The 16839-nt window shown below is 31.4% G+C and overlaps 1 protein-coding gene across 1 annotated transcript in view; it reads right to left on the bottom strand.

Annotated features, from left to right (window-relative positions):
* Nucleotides 1–1981: 1981 nt before the first annotated feature.
* The window catches only part of LOC108911691, a 90479-nt gene continuing 75621 nt past the window's right edge, over nucleotides 1982–16839 (bottom strand). The window contains exons 15-16 of the mRNA XM_018716682.1: nucleotides 6393–6629; nucleotides 1982–2386 (exon numbers count right to left, since the gene is read on the bottom strand). Of these exons, the coding sequence (XP_018572198.1) occupies nucleotides 2216–2386; nucleotides 6393–6629 (408 nt within the window). The 3' untranslated portion in view covers nucleotides 1982–2215. The remainder of the gene's footprint in view (nucleotides 2387–6392; nucleotides 6630–16839) is intronic.

Genomic DNA, 16839 nt, shown 5'->3' with positions numbered 1-16839 from the left:
TCAAGTAAGTACGTTTTACTGAAACGTGTTTGCTACCACAACAAAAAAAATTTTGTGGCTATATGATAGTTCATTTGGAATTTTATTTTAGTCGACTATCTATCTGTCCCAAGTGAGTTGCTTTGCTCGGGTAAGTAATTGTACTTTTTTAGAATTGATCCAATTGAGGTTAGTCAGTCCTTATTTGTAGCAAATTAGAGCTCATTTACTGTAACTGAGCCCTCACTAAATAATTTCCAGAATAATCCGGAATTCGGCACAGTGAGCATGCGCGATTACGCGTGCCTTATTCTGACCATGGTTTCGCCTATAGAGAAGTTACAAGTTTCGCCATTTTGCTGTAAACACGTAACACGGGATTCGTTAGTCGTTGGCTCCTTTATAAAATAGATGTCTTATGATAGAGAGTTGAGTCAGTTTTCAGTTGTTTAACAACCGCCTGAAAGTTTTTAATTTGGGTATTTGCCTAGGTATGCAATAGTTCTTACGAGTATATGTATGCGTAATTGCGTATGTAGCACACAATGCAGGCTGAATACAAACTCTTACTTCTCGAATGGGGATTTCAAGATTATTTATGCTTGTTTGAAGGTTATGCACAACATTTTTAGTTGCACGAAGAGCGAAGAGAGCCAACAATACGGAAATATAGTAAATACAGAGTTGTCTCACTTGGAGTTAATGAGTTGACCCTATTAGGGTTGACTTGCTTGGGATTAATGAGGGCTTCCTTGGGGTTAATGAGTTGGCTCGTTTGGGGTTAATGAGTTGAGTCGCTTGGGGTTAATGAGTTGACTTGCTTGACATAGCAAAGAGATTATAGCAAAACTGTCTACTAAGTGCAAGTGAGTTCCTACCAGCAAAGCAGTTTTTCTTGTGGTAAGAAGGCAACTCACTTGACGCCTATTTAATGCAGTTATTTTGCTACGGTTAATGAATTTTCACTAACTGTAGCAAAGAAATTATCTCAGTGTACTTATAGGTTAAAATTAACCATACCGTTAAAATTTTAATTTTAACAAAAACATAGACTATATTTATATTTTTGTATGAGTAAGACACGTCGATTTATGATAACATAACCTCTATTGCTGGATTTACTAATCCAGGATTAGTACAAATTTGTTTATCTTTTAAAAAACAATTTATAAGATTCTTATGATTTAACCGAGTTATAGGGGATGAAAAAATGAAACATGCCCCACGCACGACAAAAAAACAGATCCAATTAATTATTGACTTTTTGGAAGTCAACAATATTTTGCTAAACAAATTGCAGCCAGATGAAATTGTGATTGCAAATAAAGCTTGGAATTATTTAATTTGAAGGGCCATTACAACGTTTATAAATAATAGAGATCAGTTATACCATTTGTCAAGCCAGATTAAATTTTAACAGCATCTATTTTGGTCCCTCTAAATTTTAACATATTTGCTTAAAATAAACCCATTAAATTTTGTAGGATACAGCGTCGGGTTAAACAATGGGAGGTTAAAATTTTAACTGTGTCCTTAACGTTAAAATTTAACCAAATGCGTTACAGAATAGACCCGTATAACTGCTAAATAAAGTCTGCCTATTGGCCAATCGCTAGTGTTAAGAATTGGGCATTTTTTAATCCTCGGGCATTTCCAAAGATTACACGGAAACGAAACTTCACAAGTATGTATAGCAAATTTATTTTGTATTTTAAATAGATGCAATTTGAAGTACTGAAGTATGAAGTGATGCTGAGTAAAACTACATAGCCAATTTTTTTTATGAAAAAAAAAATTCATAAGTGATTATCCAAAAAAATCAGACCTTCGATTACGAACTGGACTATCGTAATGGGTTAAGTAAGTACATTCACAATGTTACTATTAATACATAAAAAAATTGAACTGAATCCTGCGTCCTAAAAGAAATGTATATTAGTATTTTGAATCTTAATGAAACATATTACGAATAAAATATAATAAAACTAATGAAACTCAGACAAAAAAAAACATCAAATTTATTCTAAATAAGTATACAAACGTACATATAATGCAAAATTGTATTTGAATAAAAAATAATATTAAAATATTTACAGTTTTTTAACTTATTCATTTAAAACAAGAATTTAGCATTTTATTCACAACCATAGCTCATTCGTTCTACATCTGTTATTCGAAATAAATGCTAAATAATTGCCTTCTTTTGCATGAACTGCTTTATTTAGTGTCTAACTCCTCAAGTGAAACCATGCTCATCTCTGTGGTTCACCGTGAACCCAGTCGATCCCAATGCTTTAGGATTTTCTAACGAATCCGTCTTATCGTCTTTGCCCGTGATGTTGTACCCTATATCATGATATCGCACAGGATACGTTAACTGGTTACCTTTGTCCCATGAATAAAGTTCCTAAAAGTGACAACGGTATTACTTAATTACTTCATCTTAAAAATGACATATTATTAACAATTACAAAATAATTTTCTACATCTACATTATTTGTACCAAACGATTTCAGTTTTCTAGAATCACCCTTTAGCAGTCAATAAGGACGAGGTATTTTATTGATAAACCAGAAGAAACTTTGACAGGGTGAATAAACCTTATCAATTAGGTAAGGAAAATTTATAGTATGAAAAAGTTTGAATTTATTTCTGTAAAAGGCACGATAAATGTCAATGTAGGATGGTGATATGTGTGGCCTCCACTCAAAGTCAGTTGAAACAGCACACATGATATTTCAGGCATGGCCCCCCTGTCCCTGTCCTTTGTTTGTCAGAAAATTAACAAAATGCCAAATGGTAAATATGAAAGAAGTAAATGTGGATATAAAAAATTAAATTCCTATATCGAAAATATTGGCGGTTTCAAAACATTTCAAAGTTTACTGTAGGTCTTGTGTAATAAAAATATCTTAGCTGCAGCAATCAAAGAGCATAAAATAAATTGAAAAAACTGAATGTTTATATCCTTCTTCATTCAAGATATGTCTAAAATTAACGAAAAGTATGTCGTTTGTTATATGAAAATTTTTCAGAAGTAATTTAAAAAAAATTAATAGGGTAAACCGTACAATTGTTGGACAGTGATAGTTATTGGACATGAACACTTCGAAGGTGCCTATTTAGTGTTTCACTTAGTTTTATTTTAAATAAACATTGACTGTAGCACCATCTATTATTATTCTTTGAAAATAATTGTAGTCGCGGTGAACATTTCTCGAGATGTCTCTGTAAATTACAGAAATCTGCAGTGATGATCTGTCATGGCAGATTTCTTAAGAATTCGTTAAGACACAAATTTTACATTGTGCAATATTTTTCGAAGCTGTAGCGATTTAATAGAAATTTGAGTTATTAAATGTTTAAAGGCAGGTTTATTTTACTGAAACGTGTATTTTTTATAAGGAACAGTCAATTATTTATAATAATTAGTTTATGTCCAATAACTATATCAATGGTGTTCTGAATTTTAGTTATTGGACAAGTGTACAATAACTGTAATTTTGGCTTGGTGTGATTTATTTATCCTACTTTAACACATACCTATGTTACTCTAATAAAGCTCTATTTTTATCTCATTCATTTGACCTATTTATACAGTTATTGGACAGGGGTGTCCAACAATTATCTTCTCCTGTCCAATTACTGTATAACCTAGAGGGGTATTTTCCATCATGCCTCAGAAAAGGAACTACAATCTTGATTTAGTGGAAAAGGCTGTAGGTGAAGTTAAATCAAGTTAAGGATCTTACAGATGTGTATCAGAAAAATACGGAATACCAAAATCAACAATAGAATTCAGTTTAAAAAATCCTGGTCATTGAGACTCATTTGGACCTCCTACAGTTTTATCAGAAAAGGAGGAGGAAATTCTGTCCGGATAATAACCACCATATTCACATTCCAGAAGAACATGACGACTTATATCTATGTCACATGCTACAAAACAGAAAATGATGAAATTTTAGAGAATGAAGATAGCGACGTTGAAAATGAACAAGGTTAATCTGACGAAGAAAAAATTGAAAATGAGGTAGAAGAGAAAGAAGAAATAGATAGGCTTTATGAGTTGTTTAAACAAATACGCAAGGAACATTTTTATTAAGTGATCAGACATCTATTAAAGTGTTTTTTTATAGAATTTCAGTTATCTAATGTGTCCAATAACTAATATTAAACCGTTCAGTAACTAACAAATACGTCCAATAACTATGCAGTTTACCCTACTTGAATAAAGTATCCGAAAATTCAATAATTAGCAAATTAAGGAAGTACATTACTATTACTTTTTCCGATTATTCCATAAATTAATTTTCTTAAAAAAAAAACATTGAAAATAATTTAAAGGAATTTTGGAAAATATTTTTTTTTATTACTTCCGATTAAGTGGAGGGAATGTACTGAAAATTGGTACATAATATCCTCTACTGGTTGCCAACCAGTTCTATGGTTGGTTCTATGCTTAAATCAAATTAATAAATTAATACGGCTCTATAAAATTACTATTTTAACATTTTGCAATACCTATTAAAAGTTCCTCTTAATTTTTGTGTCATATCCTCCGCCAATGATTGGCAACCTGTAGAGGATATTATGTACCAATTGTCCGTACTTAATTGTAAGTAGTAAAAATAAATAAATATTTTCCAACATTTCTTTAACACTGTATCTCGAAAACAAACGACGTTCTCTATCATGTGATGCTATGCATTGCTCTTTTTTCCATGTCACCCTGTATATTACAGTACTGTCAGTTAGTTCAGGGTGTTTCAAAATTACTCAACTTAAGCTGCCTATAAAATAAAAGTTGACGTTGTTTCATTTTTACTCAAACTTCTAACTTTCATTAGTTTAATAATTTGAAAAAGATATCAGTCAAACAACATCATCTAGCGTAAACAAAACAAAATTGTGTTCTTTTTAAGGTGATTAGTTCCTCATTTCGTGGATTTAGTATGGTCATCGAGAGTCCTTGACATAACTATCCATATTTTTTTTAATCTTTTCACTTGAAAAAACAACGTATATGCATGGTTGAACAATGTTCCGAGTTGGTTGCTACGTCATTAGTTTTGACTTCTTGACATTTCGAGAAACATATTGGTCTCCAGAAGAAAATCTGGAAGTGGTAATTGAATCCTCTGACCGATATTTATAATTGGTATGTGTAGTAATCCGTAGTGTCCCGGTGCAAGATTTGAAATCACTGCCAGGACCATAACTTTGAATGATGGAATTATTTGGTCGATATCATTTTCAGAAAAATATTGTCAAGTCTGTGTAAAAATAAAAAATAATAATACTTATTATTTTTTTTATTTATATTACTTAGTTTGAACTTAATTTAAATTGGGTAATTACTTTTGCCCCACCTTGTCCAAATGTAGAAATTATATTTACCTACGGTATATTTTTAACTTATAGACGGTCAGCGAATCAGCACTAAATTGAAAAACCTCAGGAAAGAGAAAAAATATATATTTGTTTTAAAATGTATCGCTTCTAGTTGACGTCCTGACATGACCTTTACCACATAACAGAAAACACTGTATATCAATAATTTATGACTCCTACTGTAAAACGGGAGGAAACAAATTTCTATACAAACTATATTAAACTGTTGAAAAGGTAAAAATGAAAGTGATGTAAAAACATACAATCTACCATTAGATATAATGAGCATTTAATTGTTGCCATTGCCCACAGTTTGAGGAGATGTTAGACCTTTCGCGACCAAGAGACAACCCGGTCGATACCGCCAATTGGCGAAATAATTGTTTTAATGGGGTATTAAAAGTAATAAATCTAATAAATAACAATGACAAAAAAGTAAAAAGTATAATAATAAAAATGAAAATAAAGACAATTTTTTTATTTATCAGATAAGAGGGCGTCAAGATTTGTAAGTATCAATCTTACTTTGACTTATCCGACAGCTCAGCTTATAAAACTAATGTAACACATTTCAATGGCATATTCCTTAAAAAATATAACATTAAAAAATATAAAAAGCCACTGTTTTACGAAAAAATAAAAGTGTTAAGAACATTTACGCGTTTTATATATCTTATAGGAACAGAAATATAACATAAGAAATCCAAATTCATAATGTTCTATATGGGCTGTTTGTTTTTCGAGACACACCCTTGGGAGATCATCTCGTTATCTTAAGAGGTACAAGGTCGGTCAAAATAGGAGAAAGTTACTGAATTTGATGACGAATAGAGAAATTTGAGCTAGCTTTTCTCGTTTTAAAGTTACCGACGAAAAATTTTAAATTTCGATTTTCGTTTTTATTTTTTTAATCGAAAATCTTTTGAAAAACGAAATCCCAATAGTGGTGTTAACTGTATTTAATTAAAGTAATAACAAGCATATTGTAAATTTATATTCAAATTATAAAGCGGACTTACCGTATTTTTAGGATTGTACCCCAACATGGTGGTCTTCCTAAAAGGATTAGAAAAGGCCAAATTGACATCTAGTAAAGTATTTTTGTAGAGATCCATCGCGAATCTTATTTTGCTGTTTCTATCAGTAACGCTGTCCACGGCGTAAAGAACCCCACATACAATAAACATTTCTCCGACTTTATGGTGATTTAGACTAATATTCCATATATATTCTGGCTTCATTGTATTAACATCGACCTAAAAATATAGCATAATAGCATAAAACATATTAATTTGCTAGCAACCACTAAGTCTACAATCATTATAACTACTGGAAGAATATAAAGCGTAATTAAATAATCATAAGCATTTCATATATTCATAATTATAACAATATTTTTTTAATTGTCTATAGAATTGACGTTCTATCTTCGATGACGTAAGTAATTATTTGTAAATATTTATTTATATTTAGTTGGAGTTAGATTTATTTTACAATGTGTCTACTTCGAGTTAACAAAAAGAAATTTCTGAAAAGTGGTATGGAAAATTTACTATGGGTGTTAAATACGAATAGAGAGTATTTCAAATTAGATGCGATAGGTATTACTATTTCTTAATTGTTACAGATTTAAATTTGGGCAAAATTATAAATGTTGGAGAACAATAATTTACAGAAAAGAAATCAAAATATCTTTCATGAGGTCTTTAGTCTCATCGATACTATTTGTTAGTTTAGGAAACCTTTGCCAAGTGTTAAAACACATTAATTCATAAAAACTATTATCGGACCTTCAGTAAAGCCTTTTTTTAAAGTGACTAAAGCCTTTCGACGACCATTATTAATATTTATTATTTTATTTTGTTTCTTGTTTTTTCAATGTAAATATTATTATTCAGTTCGATTTCTTATTTCCTCTCGAATCCGTTGATACATGTTTAGTGTTTATTAACCAGAAAAAAATCAAGTTTCATTTTAAATTCGATGAAAAGAGTGGAAATAATCTTAAAAACGAAAAAAGATAAAATCTTAATCCGGAAATTTAACATTAAAAAAAATGTATTTCATGAAAGTTTTTCTAGATTGCTGTTCTCTTTGGACAATAATCGTATTTAACAGAGTATACAACTTACATTAATTTAATCAACTGTTAATCTCTTACGATCCCGAAGATGCAATAGACATTATTAGATATATATATATAGTCTATTTTACCTACTATAAAAAAATTGATTGCAAAAAGTAGTTATCCCAGATTGTCAATGAAGATTTTGCAAATGAAAAAAAGACTACGTGTCAGCTAGCAGTTCAGGGTTATTAAAATTGAAGCGTTACACGAAAGAACAACGCGTTTTCATGGTTGAGCAACATTTTAAAAATAATGAAGGTTTAGCAGCTACAGTTCGCAAATTTCGTACAAAACATAGTCGGAATTTTTATTTAACTTCATCAACTGTGAAGAGATTAATTGGAAAATTCAGGGAGACTGAATCAATTAGTGATCTTAAACACTGGACGTCCTTCAACAAGTCGTTCAAGTGTTGTTGAAAGTCCAAGAACATTAATTCGGTACCGTGGTCAAGAACTGGACATTTCAAGAAGCTCTCTACAGCGTATTCTAATGAAAAATTAGCATCTTCATGCTTTTAAAGTTCAATTGACTCAAGAACTGAAGCCTATTGACCGCGTAGATCGAAGAATGTGCGTTGAATGGATTATGGGACAAGTGGATACCAATTTTTCGAACAAAATCATCTTCAGCGATGAGGCTTATTTTCATCTTGATGGCTTCGTTGTTCGACAAAATTGTCTCATTTTGTGTTCAGAAAATCCACGAGTGATTGTTGAGAAACAAATGTATCTACGACGTGTCATTGTTTGGTGCGGATTTTGGGCTGGATCGAAAATGCAGCTGATCAGCCAATAAAATTAATGGTACTCGCTATCGCGACATGTACAAAACATGTTTCAACAAAACAGTGACATGCCAAGGAACAATTCACTGCATTAGTTATTTCCTGGTTCTGTAATTTTCCATTTTGGTGATCAGAATTGACCGCCTAGATCATGTGTTTTAACACAGTTGGATTTTTCCTTTGGGGCCAATAAGCCCACAACCACCTTGAAATAGGAAATTGACCGTTGTATCAACGAAATTCAATCGAATTTATGAAAGACGGTCATGGAAAATTTCGACAAAAGAGTGCCATATCCGTGGAGACTATTTACAGTAATGTCTTAATATGGCACGTCTTTAGCACGTACATTATTTTAAATAAGCAAGCAATACAAAGCAATATTTTATTAATTTTAGTTGTAGATAAATTGCAGAAGTATCTACAAATCTTTTGTTACAATTATTCCAGTTTTGAATTGTTGCTAAAAACACACTGTGCTATTTTACCGCTCGTAACGCTTTGCTGTCAACAAAATATTGATACTATCTTGCTCTTATTGATCTTGCTGGTGCTGCCACTTCTGTTGTTGTAGTTGTTGTTGTCAGACAGTATTGTATATTTTCTGAAATAATATACCAAGAGTCCCATTTTAATCGATACACGTGAATATCTCGTCAATGAAGCCTTCGTTCCAAAAATTACCTAAATGAAAGTTGTTCAGTTCATTAGGGGAAACCGGTTGCTTCCTTAACCGTCAATTGAAGGTCAACTTCATAATTTTAAAAGGAAGCATCTATTTTTTACCCTGGGAATGAATTCGGCATACAATTTTACATTCGAATATAATCTCAACTTTGACCTTGCGCTTAAAGTCACAGCGAGTTCAAATGATTCGACATCCCTGAAACTATCTTCCTCGGAATAAGATAAATGTCCATAAGATTTTCATCAAGGTTCTTAATCATGGCCTTAGATTTATTGACCTTGGCCTTCAAGGTCATTTGATGGAAGACTACAGAAATCGACCTTGATGACCTACAGAAATGTTTTTAAGGATGTTAGGGACCATGTACCGGTGATCTTGAAGGTCATTTGAAGGTTGACTTTCTTTCTTTTTATATCGGTACTCGTATTTCTGATGCTGGAAAAGCGATCAATTCGACACCCGAGTATGTTGCAAAAAGAGTCGTGATTGAGTAACTTGATAAACATTCTATCGACTTTGGGGGCAAATATCTTATTCCGAGGTTGCTTCAGAGATGAATCATTTGAACTCGTTGTGACTCTGACAGCAAGATCAAAGTTGAGATCACATCTAGAAGTAAAATTTTCTGGCGGATCCATTTCCAGGGTAAAAAAATAGGGGATTCCATTTAAAATTATTAAATTGCTCTTCAATTGATCTTCAAGGTCATTGTTAAGGTCAAATTCAAGATCAGCAGCCGCTTTCCCCAAATGAACTGAACAGACCAGATATTCAAGTGCATCGATTAAAATCGGACACATGGTATATCAAACGCGTGCTATCAAACGTTATAGTATCAATTTATCCCTGAGATTTCTTATTAGTTTAATAGGATTGTGAATGTATCACAGGAGATTCATACGAATTTTTGGCTAAATATACACAAGATGTTTATTAAGTACTTGTACAAACTTTAACGGCTTGGTATTTGAAAAAAAAATTTTATTTGGTATTTTGATTATATTTTTGTTCAATAACATGGCAATTTGTCGAAATTCGTAAAACTGAGAGTATTCATGATGAGGAACTCAAATATTTACTTAGTTTTTGTTTAATGTTAGAGGGCGACACATACAGTGTTGTATCTGGATTTAAACAACCATAACTTTTTTGTGTCGCACTGTATGTCATTTTTAACATACCTATTCTCCATTCAATTCTACGTACAAAAGGTATTCTTAGTATTTGTCGCTGAAAGCAGCCGTTTTGTAAAAAAAAAAATGGTTTAAAGTTAAACCTGCGTTTGAATTTTGTAAGTTGAATCATTAAGATTTTTTGAAAAACAAGTGAAAAATGCATCTTTTATTGACTGTATTGCGATGTGACAAACTTAGATCCTTTACAAGACGAAGACTAAACTCTTTCTACAAATAAGTTAATAACATTTACAATAAATCAATCTCAAGAACCAAGTCGTTGCAGATCCATGTTCATAATGAACTTTTTATCTTAAAATTAGTCAAAGATTCACCCTTTAAAGTTTGTACCCTATCCCGTTCATGATTCAAAAAATCTTGTGTACAAGTTCCTTAATGCAAAAAAATTGGAATAGTCCATGTGACGTTTTTTTCTTACACGCTCTGTTTTCGAAATACAGTGTGTTGAAGTTGTTTCTTTCCAATGGTTTTCTTTTATTATCTTTAAATCAACTAAAGATAAAAATGTCAAAATTTATACACGAATCATCAACTGTGTGTTAAGAATAATGTACAAACGGTTTCTTTCTGAAAAGCAGTGTCATCGATACAGGTAATTGGAGCGGTACAATCGAAAAAAAATATGTTAAAAGTCAAAATTTGTTACATTTCTAAACGGTTTTGTAAACTCTAAAGCATACTTCAAAAAGAGGTATACTTGTCGAAATTCGGTACATTGTACCATTTTCGAGAAAAATGAAGTTGCATAGAAGCAAATGGGGGATAATTTCAGTATCTACTGTAGTATTTCAGTTTTGCTCATTTATTTAATTGTGCAGCTATTTTGTTCTGTTTGTCTCCGAGTCTGTTTCCTAATATTTTTCTATTCTTATCACTTTTTTTAAGCATTCATGTCCATCAACAATTCAGTCCATTTAACAATTGTTTTTTCTAGTAGTGGCAGTGTAGTAATTTACAAAATCTAAAATTAAATACCATAATTAGTTAATTTTGATTTACTTTTTTAAATGTTATTTCACAACAAGCTTAAACCTAAATTTAAATTTTTTTATTTCTTTAACTTAATAAAATGTTTTACAATTTAATTGTTTTGTGTGATACGTAAAAAATTAAAATTGTAATCTTAAATGCAAATACTAGTGGTAGCTATACGTATTCAGCTCATTCAATAGTAACGTCTGATATCTAAATATAAAATTTCATTCAAACTATATATATTTTTTAAATTGCTAAATCTTGAATTTCTTCTTCCCTATTTTCAAACTGCTTTTGTTTGTTCTAAAAACTGGTGATAATTTCGTGTTCCTTTTTGTCGGGCGTTTTGCTTCTGGTGAGGTTCCTCTTGGCTTTCCTCTTCGGCCACATGGAATGTACACGTCGGATGTATTATATGAGGTAGGTCGAACGGAACACGTCGGGCAGGCTGAATGGATCCCGTCGGGCAGGCTGGAAGTATCACGTCGCCGTCGGGCAGGCTGGAAGTATCACGTCGGGCAGGCTGGAAGTATCACGTCGGGTAGGCTGGAAGGATCACGTCTGGCAGGTTGGAAATATCACGTCAGGCAATTTTATGTTGACGATGTACTTTTATCGCAACATAAATAATATGTTTTAAATTCTTGCTGATGTAAATGAATTTGCAAAGGATGAGGCCTCAAAATATTGTTATGTTTTATTTTTCTGTTAATACAAAATCTTGTTTTTTTTTGTCAATAATTTTCCTTAGCTACACAGACACTAGATGATCTGATAAAAAATAAATAAATCTTATATACAAAGATAAATAATAAGACAATCACTACAGCTACTCAAAATATATCAATTTAAAACGAATGTAACCTTTTTCTTTTGATAATTGCTACATGACGTGTTTTCTAAATTTTCTGCCAACATAAATGCAGGTTTGACTCTATCTAAGCTGACCACCATTTCTTTATTATCTTTGAAAATAACTAAATGTTTTGTCGAATCTCTTAATAATCCTGTAAGGACCTTCATACTTAGGTAATAAACAAGATTTAAGTTTTTCGGACCTTAAAAATATGTATTTACAGGTTAACAAGTTTGTAGAAATAAAAGGTTTATTATTTGAATGATTACTAGTCGTAGTAGGTTTAATATTAGCGAAAGTCTCTCGTAAACCAGTGAGTACAGGATAAGTGTCAATGCTCTGCTGTGAATTGATAAAGAATTCACCTGGTAGTCTTAAGGTGGCCATATTCCTGGCCGAGAAATAGTGAAATTTCTGTCTTTTTTAGGTACTGAAATCTTTAAAAGTAAGACGTGTAGAACAAAAGTAAGCACAAAAATAAAATCCTTGATGTTTTGTTTATTCATTGTTACCATTTAAATTTACTCAAATAAAATAATAACTAAAAAAGCGTTTGTAAAACATGCGTTTGCTGTTATTCTAACCCCACATTTAAGAATTATTTTCACGTACTTATAAATAAAAGTAAACAATTTTATATGTAGGACTAAGCAAGTAAATGTTATAAGAATATTTACATGTGGAATTATATATAAAAAAGTTAGTATTTTCGTAGATTTCAGTACCTAAAACCTTGATGGTTTGATCGTTTTTTGCACCTGTTTATTCGTTTTACTGCGGCGTCTTTGAAAATACTCAGGTGGCCTGACATAACATTCCTATTATTTGATAAGCTTTAGATTATTCAGTTATTAAATTTTTGAAATTATTTGTCTTTGCGGAAAACACTATTTAAAGAATATGGGGCCCTTAAAGGTTGACCATAAACTAGTTCTGCTGAAGAGCAGTCTAGATCACTTTTAATAGATGGTCTTATTCCTAAAAGAACTGTAGGTAGTTCTTTGACCTAATTATTGGTTTCGCATTTTGCTATCAGAGCAGCTTTAAGTGTTCTATGAAATCTTTCTATTAGTCCATTACTTTGCGGATGGTAAGTAGTAGTATGAATCCGATGGGAACCTAAATATCTTGTAAATTCCTTCAAAAAGTTTTGACTCAAAAACTTATCCTTGATCTGTTGTTATAGTATTGGGTATACCAAAACGACAAAAATATTCATTAAACAGTTTTTTTACTATAGTTTATGTATTAACATTAAACAGGGGATAAGCTTCAGGCCATCTAGTGAATCTTTCAACCACTGTCAAAATATAACGATAATTTTGTGATGTTAATGTCAATATGAATGTGTTCAAAACGACCCTTTGGTATAATAATAGAGTTAATTGGAGATTTAGTATGTCTTGTAATTTTAGCTTTTTGACAATCTATGCAAGCTTTTGTCCATAGAGTAATCTTTGCATTCATTTATGGCCAAAAATATTTTGAATTTATTAATGTTTTTGTTGTACGTATTCGCGGATGAGAAATTCTATGAAGTTCGTTAAATATTTTAAATCGAAAGTTTTTGGGAACATAAATTCTGGGTGAAGAATAAACTTCGCACCAAACTCTTTCTTCAGAGAAAGGTATATTGTCTTGTTTCAACAAATACTTACAATTTTTGTTACTCTGATTTTTTATTAAAAAATATAAGATCTGCATCATCCTGTTGATCTTGTCTTAGTAGTTCTAAATCAATTGTATTGTGAGAATCTAAACTACTTAGCTAACTACTACTAACTCACTACATCTAATGAGACAATCGCTACATATCCTCTTTCAATTTAATATTCTGCTAATGCAATGTTTTTGTGTTGCTTTATGTAAGCATAAAAATGCAACTTCATTTTTCTCGAAAATGGTACATGCTAACGAATTTCAAAAAGTATCCCTTTTTTGTAGTATGCTTTAGAGTTTACAAAACCGTTTAGAAATGCAACAAATTTTGATTTCTAACATTTTTTTTCGATTATACCCTTCCCATTACCTGTATCGACGACACTGCTTTTCAGAAAGAAACCGTTTGAACATTATTCTTAACGCACAGTTGATGTTTACTCATGTACAAATTTTGACATTTTTATCTTTAGCCAATTTAAAGATAATTAAGGAAAACCATTTGGAAAGTAACAACTTCAACACACTGTATATCGAAAATAGGGCGTCTAAGAAAAAATATTACATAAACTACCCCCCATTATTTTCCCATGAGGAACTTGCACATAAGTTTTCTTGAAACATGAACGGGACACCCTGTATAATAGTTCCAAAGTAGCGAATTACAATTTCAGTCAAAGTTGAAAAAACAGTTCCGTAAAAAGGTAAATGGTAAAATGGAATGTTCGGAGGTTGGTTTGTGTGATCTATTTCTCACTGAACTTTGCCACGTTAGACCCGCAACATCCTGTACGACATTACCGCAGAACGAAACTGAAACAACAAGCGCCCAGGGGATTTATAAAGCTACTTTCATCCCTTTCAAGATATTAATGTACCGTCATCAGTTGTGATAAATCGCTCAAGTTTTTTGCGGCCCGATGCACCCACGGCTTCATTTGCCAAAGTTCACACTTGCTTTGTACTTTTATTACGGCGGCACCCAGATATTTCGTAAGTATTATTAACCGTTCGTTTCGGCTGAAAAGTTTATATTAATATGATATTCCAGCCTGGCGGTGCGTAATTTGTGAAATATGAGCACATATTTTGTCGGCATTGCGTCTGACAAGCCATATTAAATTATCCGTGCCTTATAATACACGTTATTAATTAAATGAGTAACTTTGCTAGCAGTATAGAGTGTACATATTGAGTCACACGAGGGGTGAGTTGGGTTAAGATTATAAATACAAATTACGTTTCCAAATAATAGGTATACGGGAGTTATCCAGAATTTAGCACCCATTTACGAACAAAAGAGGCGGTATGATCAGCAAAAAGTATTTGGAACATTTAAATTCACTAAGTCATTAATAAATATTAACAAATAATAATGGTTCCAAATTAGACCACTGACTGTGGGACAGATAATTAAGATTTGAAAAATTAAGGAATTTTTAGAAATGCTCATGCTGCTTAATTTAAATTTTAAAACTAAGTAATCAATGTATTCTCTAAGCCAATAGTAGAGGTAGAGGTAGAGGTGTTTTCAGTTTTCCAGGATCCAGAAACATGTAGGATTGATACTGGATAATAAATAAAGCTTACCTGGAATGCACACTTGGAAAAAGTGATAAGTAAGACGAGGCAGACATCAGGCCGAGTATGTATCTCATTTTATCATAATAACAGTTATGTTATTTCAGAGTTGTTAACGTTAACTATTAAGATATAACGTGCATGTTATTGAGGAATTAAAACCATTTTTAGCAAATACTCGTATTGCAATTTCGTTGTTTTTTGAAGACGCTTTTGTCGACATTTTTAATAATAATTATGCAAAATTATTATAAACAAAAGTCAGTATTAGATAAAAACACATATAACTGACAGATGTCTTTTAGGTTATGACACATGAAACAAATGCAAAGTCGTAAATAACGGGTAAGTACAACATAAAATAGTTTGTAACAAGTTATTTTAAATTATAACAGAGGTTTTTAAAGGCAAGGAATTTGGTGTTGCTATAGTTTAACGTAGGTGTTATTTGTCTAATGAAAATGAACTGAAATGTTAAATTTCCATTTACTTGCCGGTTTTATAAACGCACATTGAAGGTAAGTTGTAAAATTTAAGTAACTTAGGTAGTATATACGTACATATACGTACATATATACTACTATATAGTACTTACATGTACGTACGTATATGTAAGTATTTACCCTAAAATTATTGTTAGGTTAAATCAAACGAAGAAGGATCTAACAAGGAAACTACCCTAACCCGAACTCTCCGATTTCCCATATTTTTATATATGTTGTAGAACATAAAAAAATGACATATTTTTTTATCGGCGGAAAAACATATTTAGGGGGTGAAATACATCCTCAAAGTTCACCCCCAAAACAGTTTTTTCTAATTATCTGGGGTTCTAATCAATACTTTGGAATGAAAATAAAATGTAAATTGCTTCTTATAAAAAACAAATGTTTTACATTAGATTCCGTGTTTGGAGGCTGCTACCCTTATTTTTTATTTCAGAAAAACTATATTTTTCAAACATGTTTTATATATAAAAAAAATCATTAAAAAAAATTAAAAATATGATTTATGTAAACAAATTGACAAAATAAAGTTCTCTTTTTAGGGGGGTGAACAACCCTCTAGTGTGCTAAAAATGTCTGTACGATTAGAATTAACATTGCAAAATAAAAAGTTTTTACTTTTTCTCTAATCATACGAATAATTTGTTCTATTAGTCGCAAACAGATTTAAACGGATACAAACTACCCCTCATGTTCACCCCCAAAATATTTCTGTGACATCTCAATATTTTGAAATGAAATAAAATAGAAATTACTTCTTTTAAAAAACAAAATGTTTCACAAGAAATTTCGTGTTTGGGGGTTGCAACCCTTATTTTTTATTTCAGAAAAACTAAGTATATTTTCAAACATTTTTTATAAGTATATAAAAAATTAATATTGATTCAAAATATTAAAAATATGATTTATGTAAACAAATTGACAAAAATAATTTCTCATTTTAGGGGGTGAACAACCCCCTAGTAATCCCCTAGTGTGCGAAAAATGTCTTAGCTTTTTCTCTAATCATACGAATAATTTTTTCCCTTGGTCTAAAACGGATTTAAAAAGATGCAAACTACCCCTGATGTTCACATCCAAAAACAGTATA

Source organism: Anoplophora glabripennis, unplaced genomic scaffold (genome assembly GCF_000390285.2).
Source record: "Anoplophora glabripennis isolate ALB-LARVAE unplaced genomic scaffold, Agla_2.0 scaffold530, whole genome shotgun sequence".
Classification (NCBI taxonomy): Eukaryota; Metazoa; Arthropoda; class Insecta; order Coleoptera; family Cerambycidae; genus Anoplophora; species Anoplophora glabripennis.
Note: the sequence above shows the minus strand (reverse complement) of the source record. Positions and strands in the feature narration are given on the sequence as shown.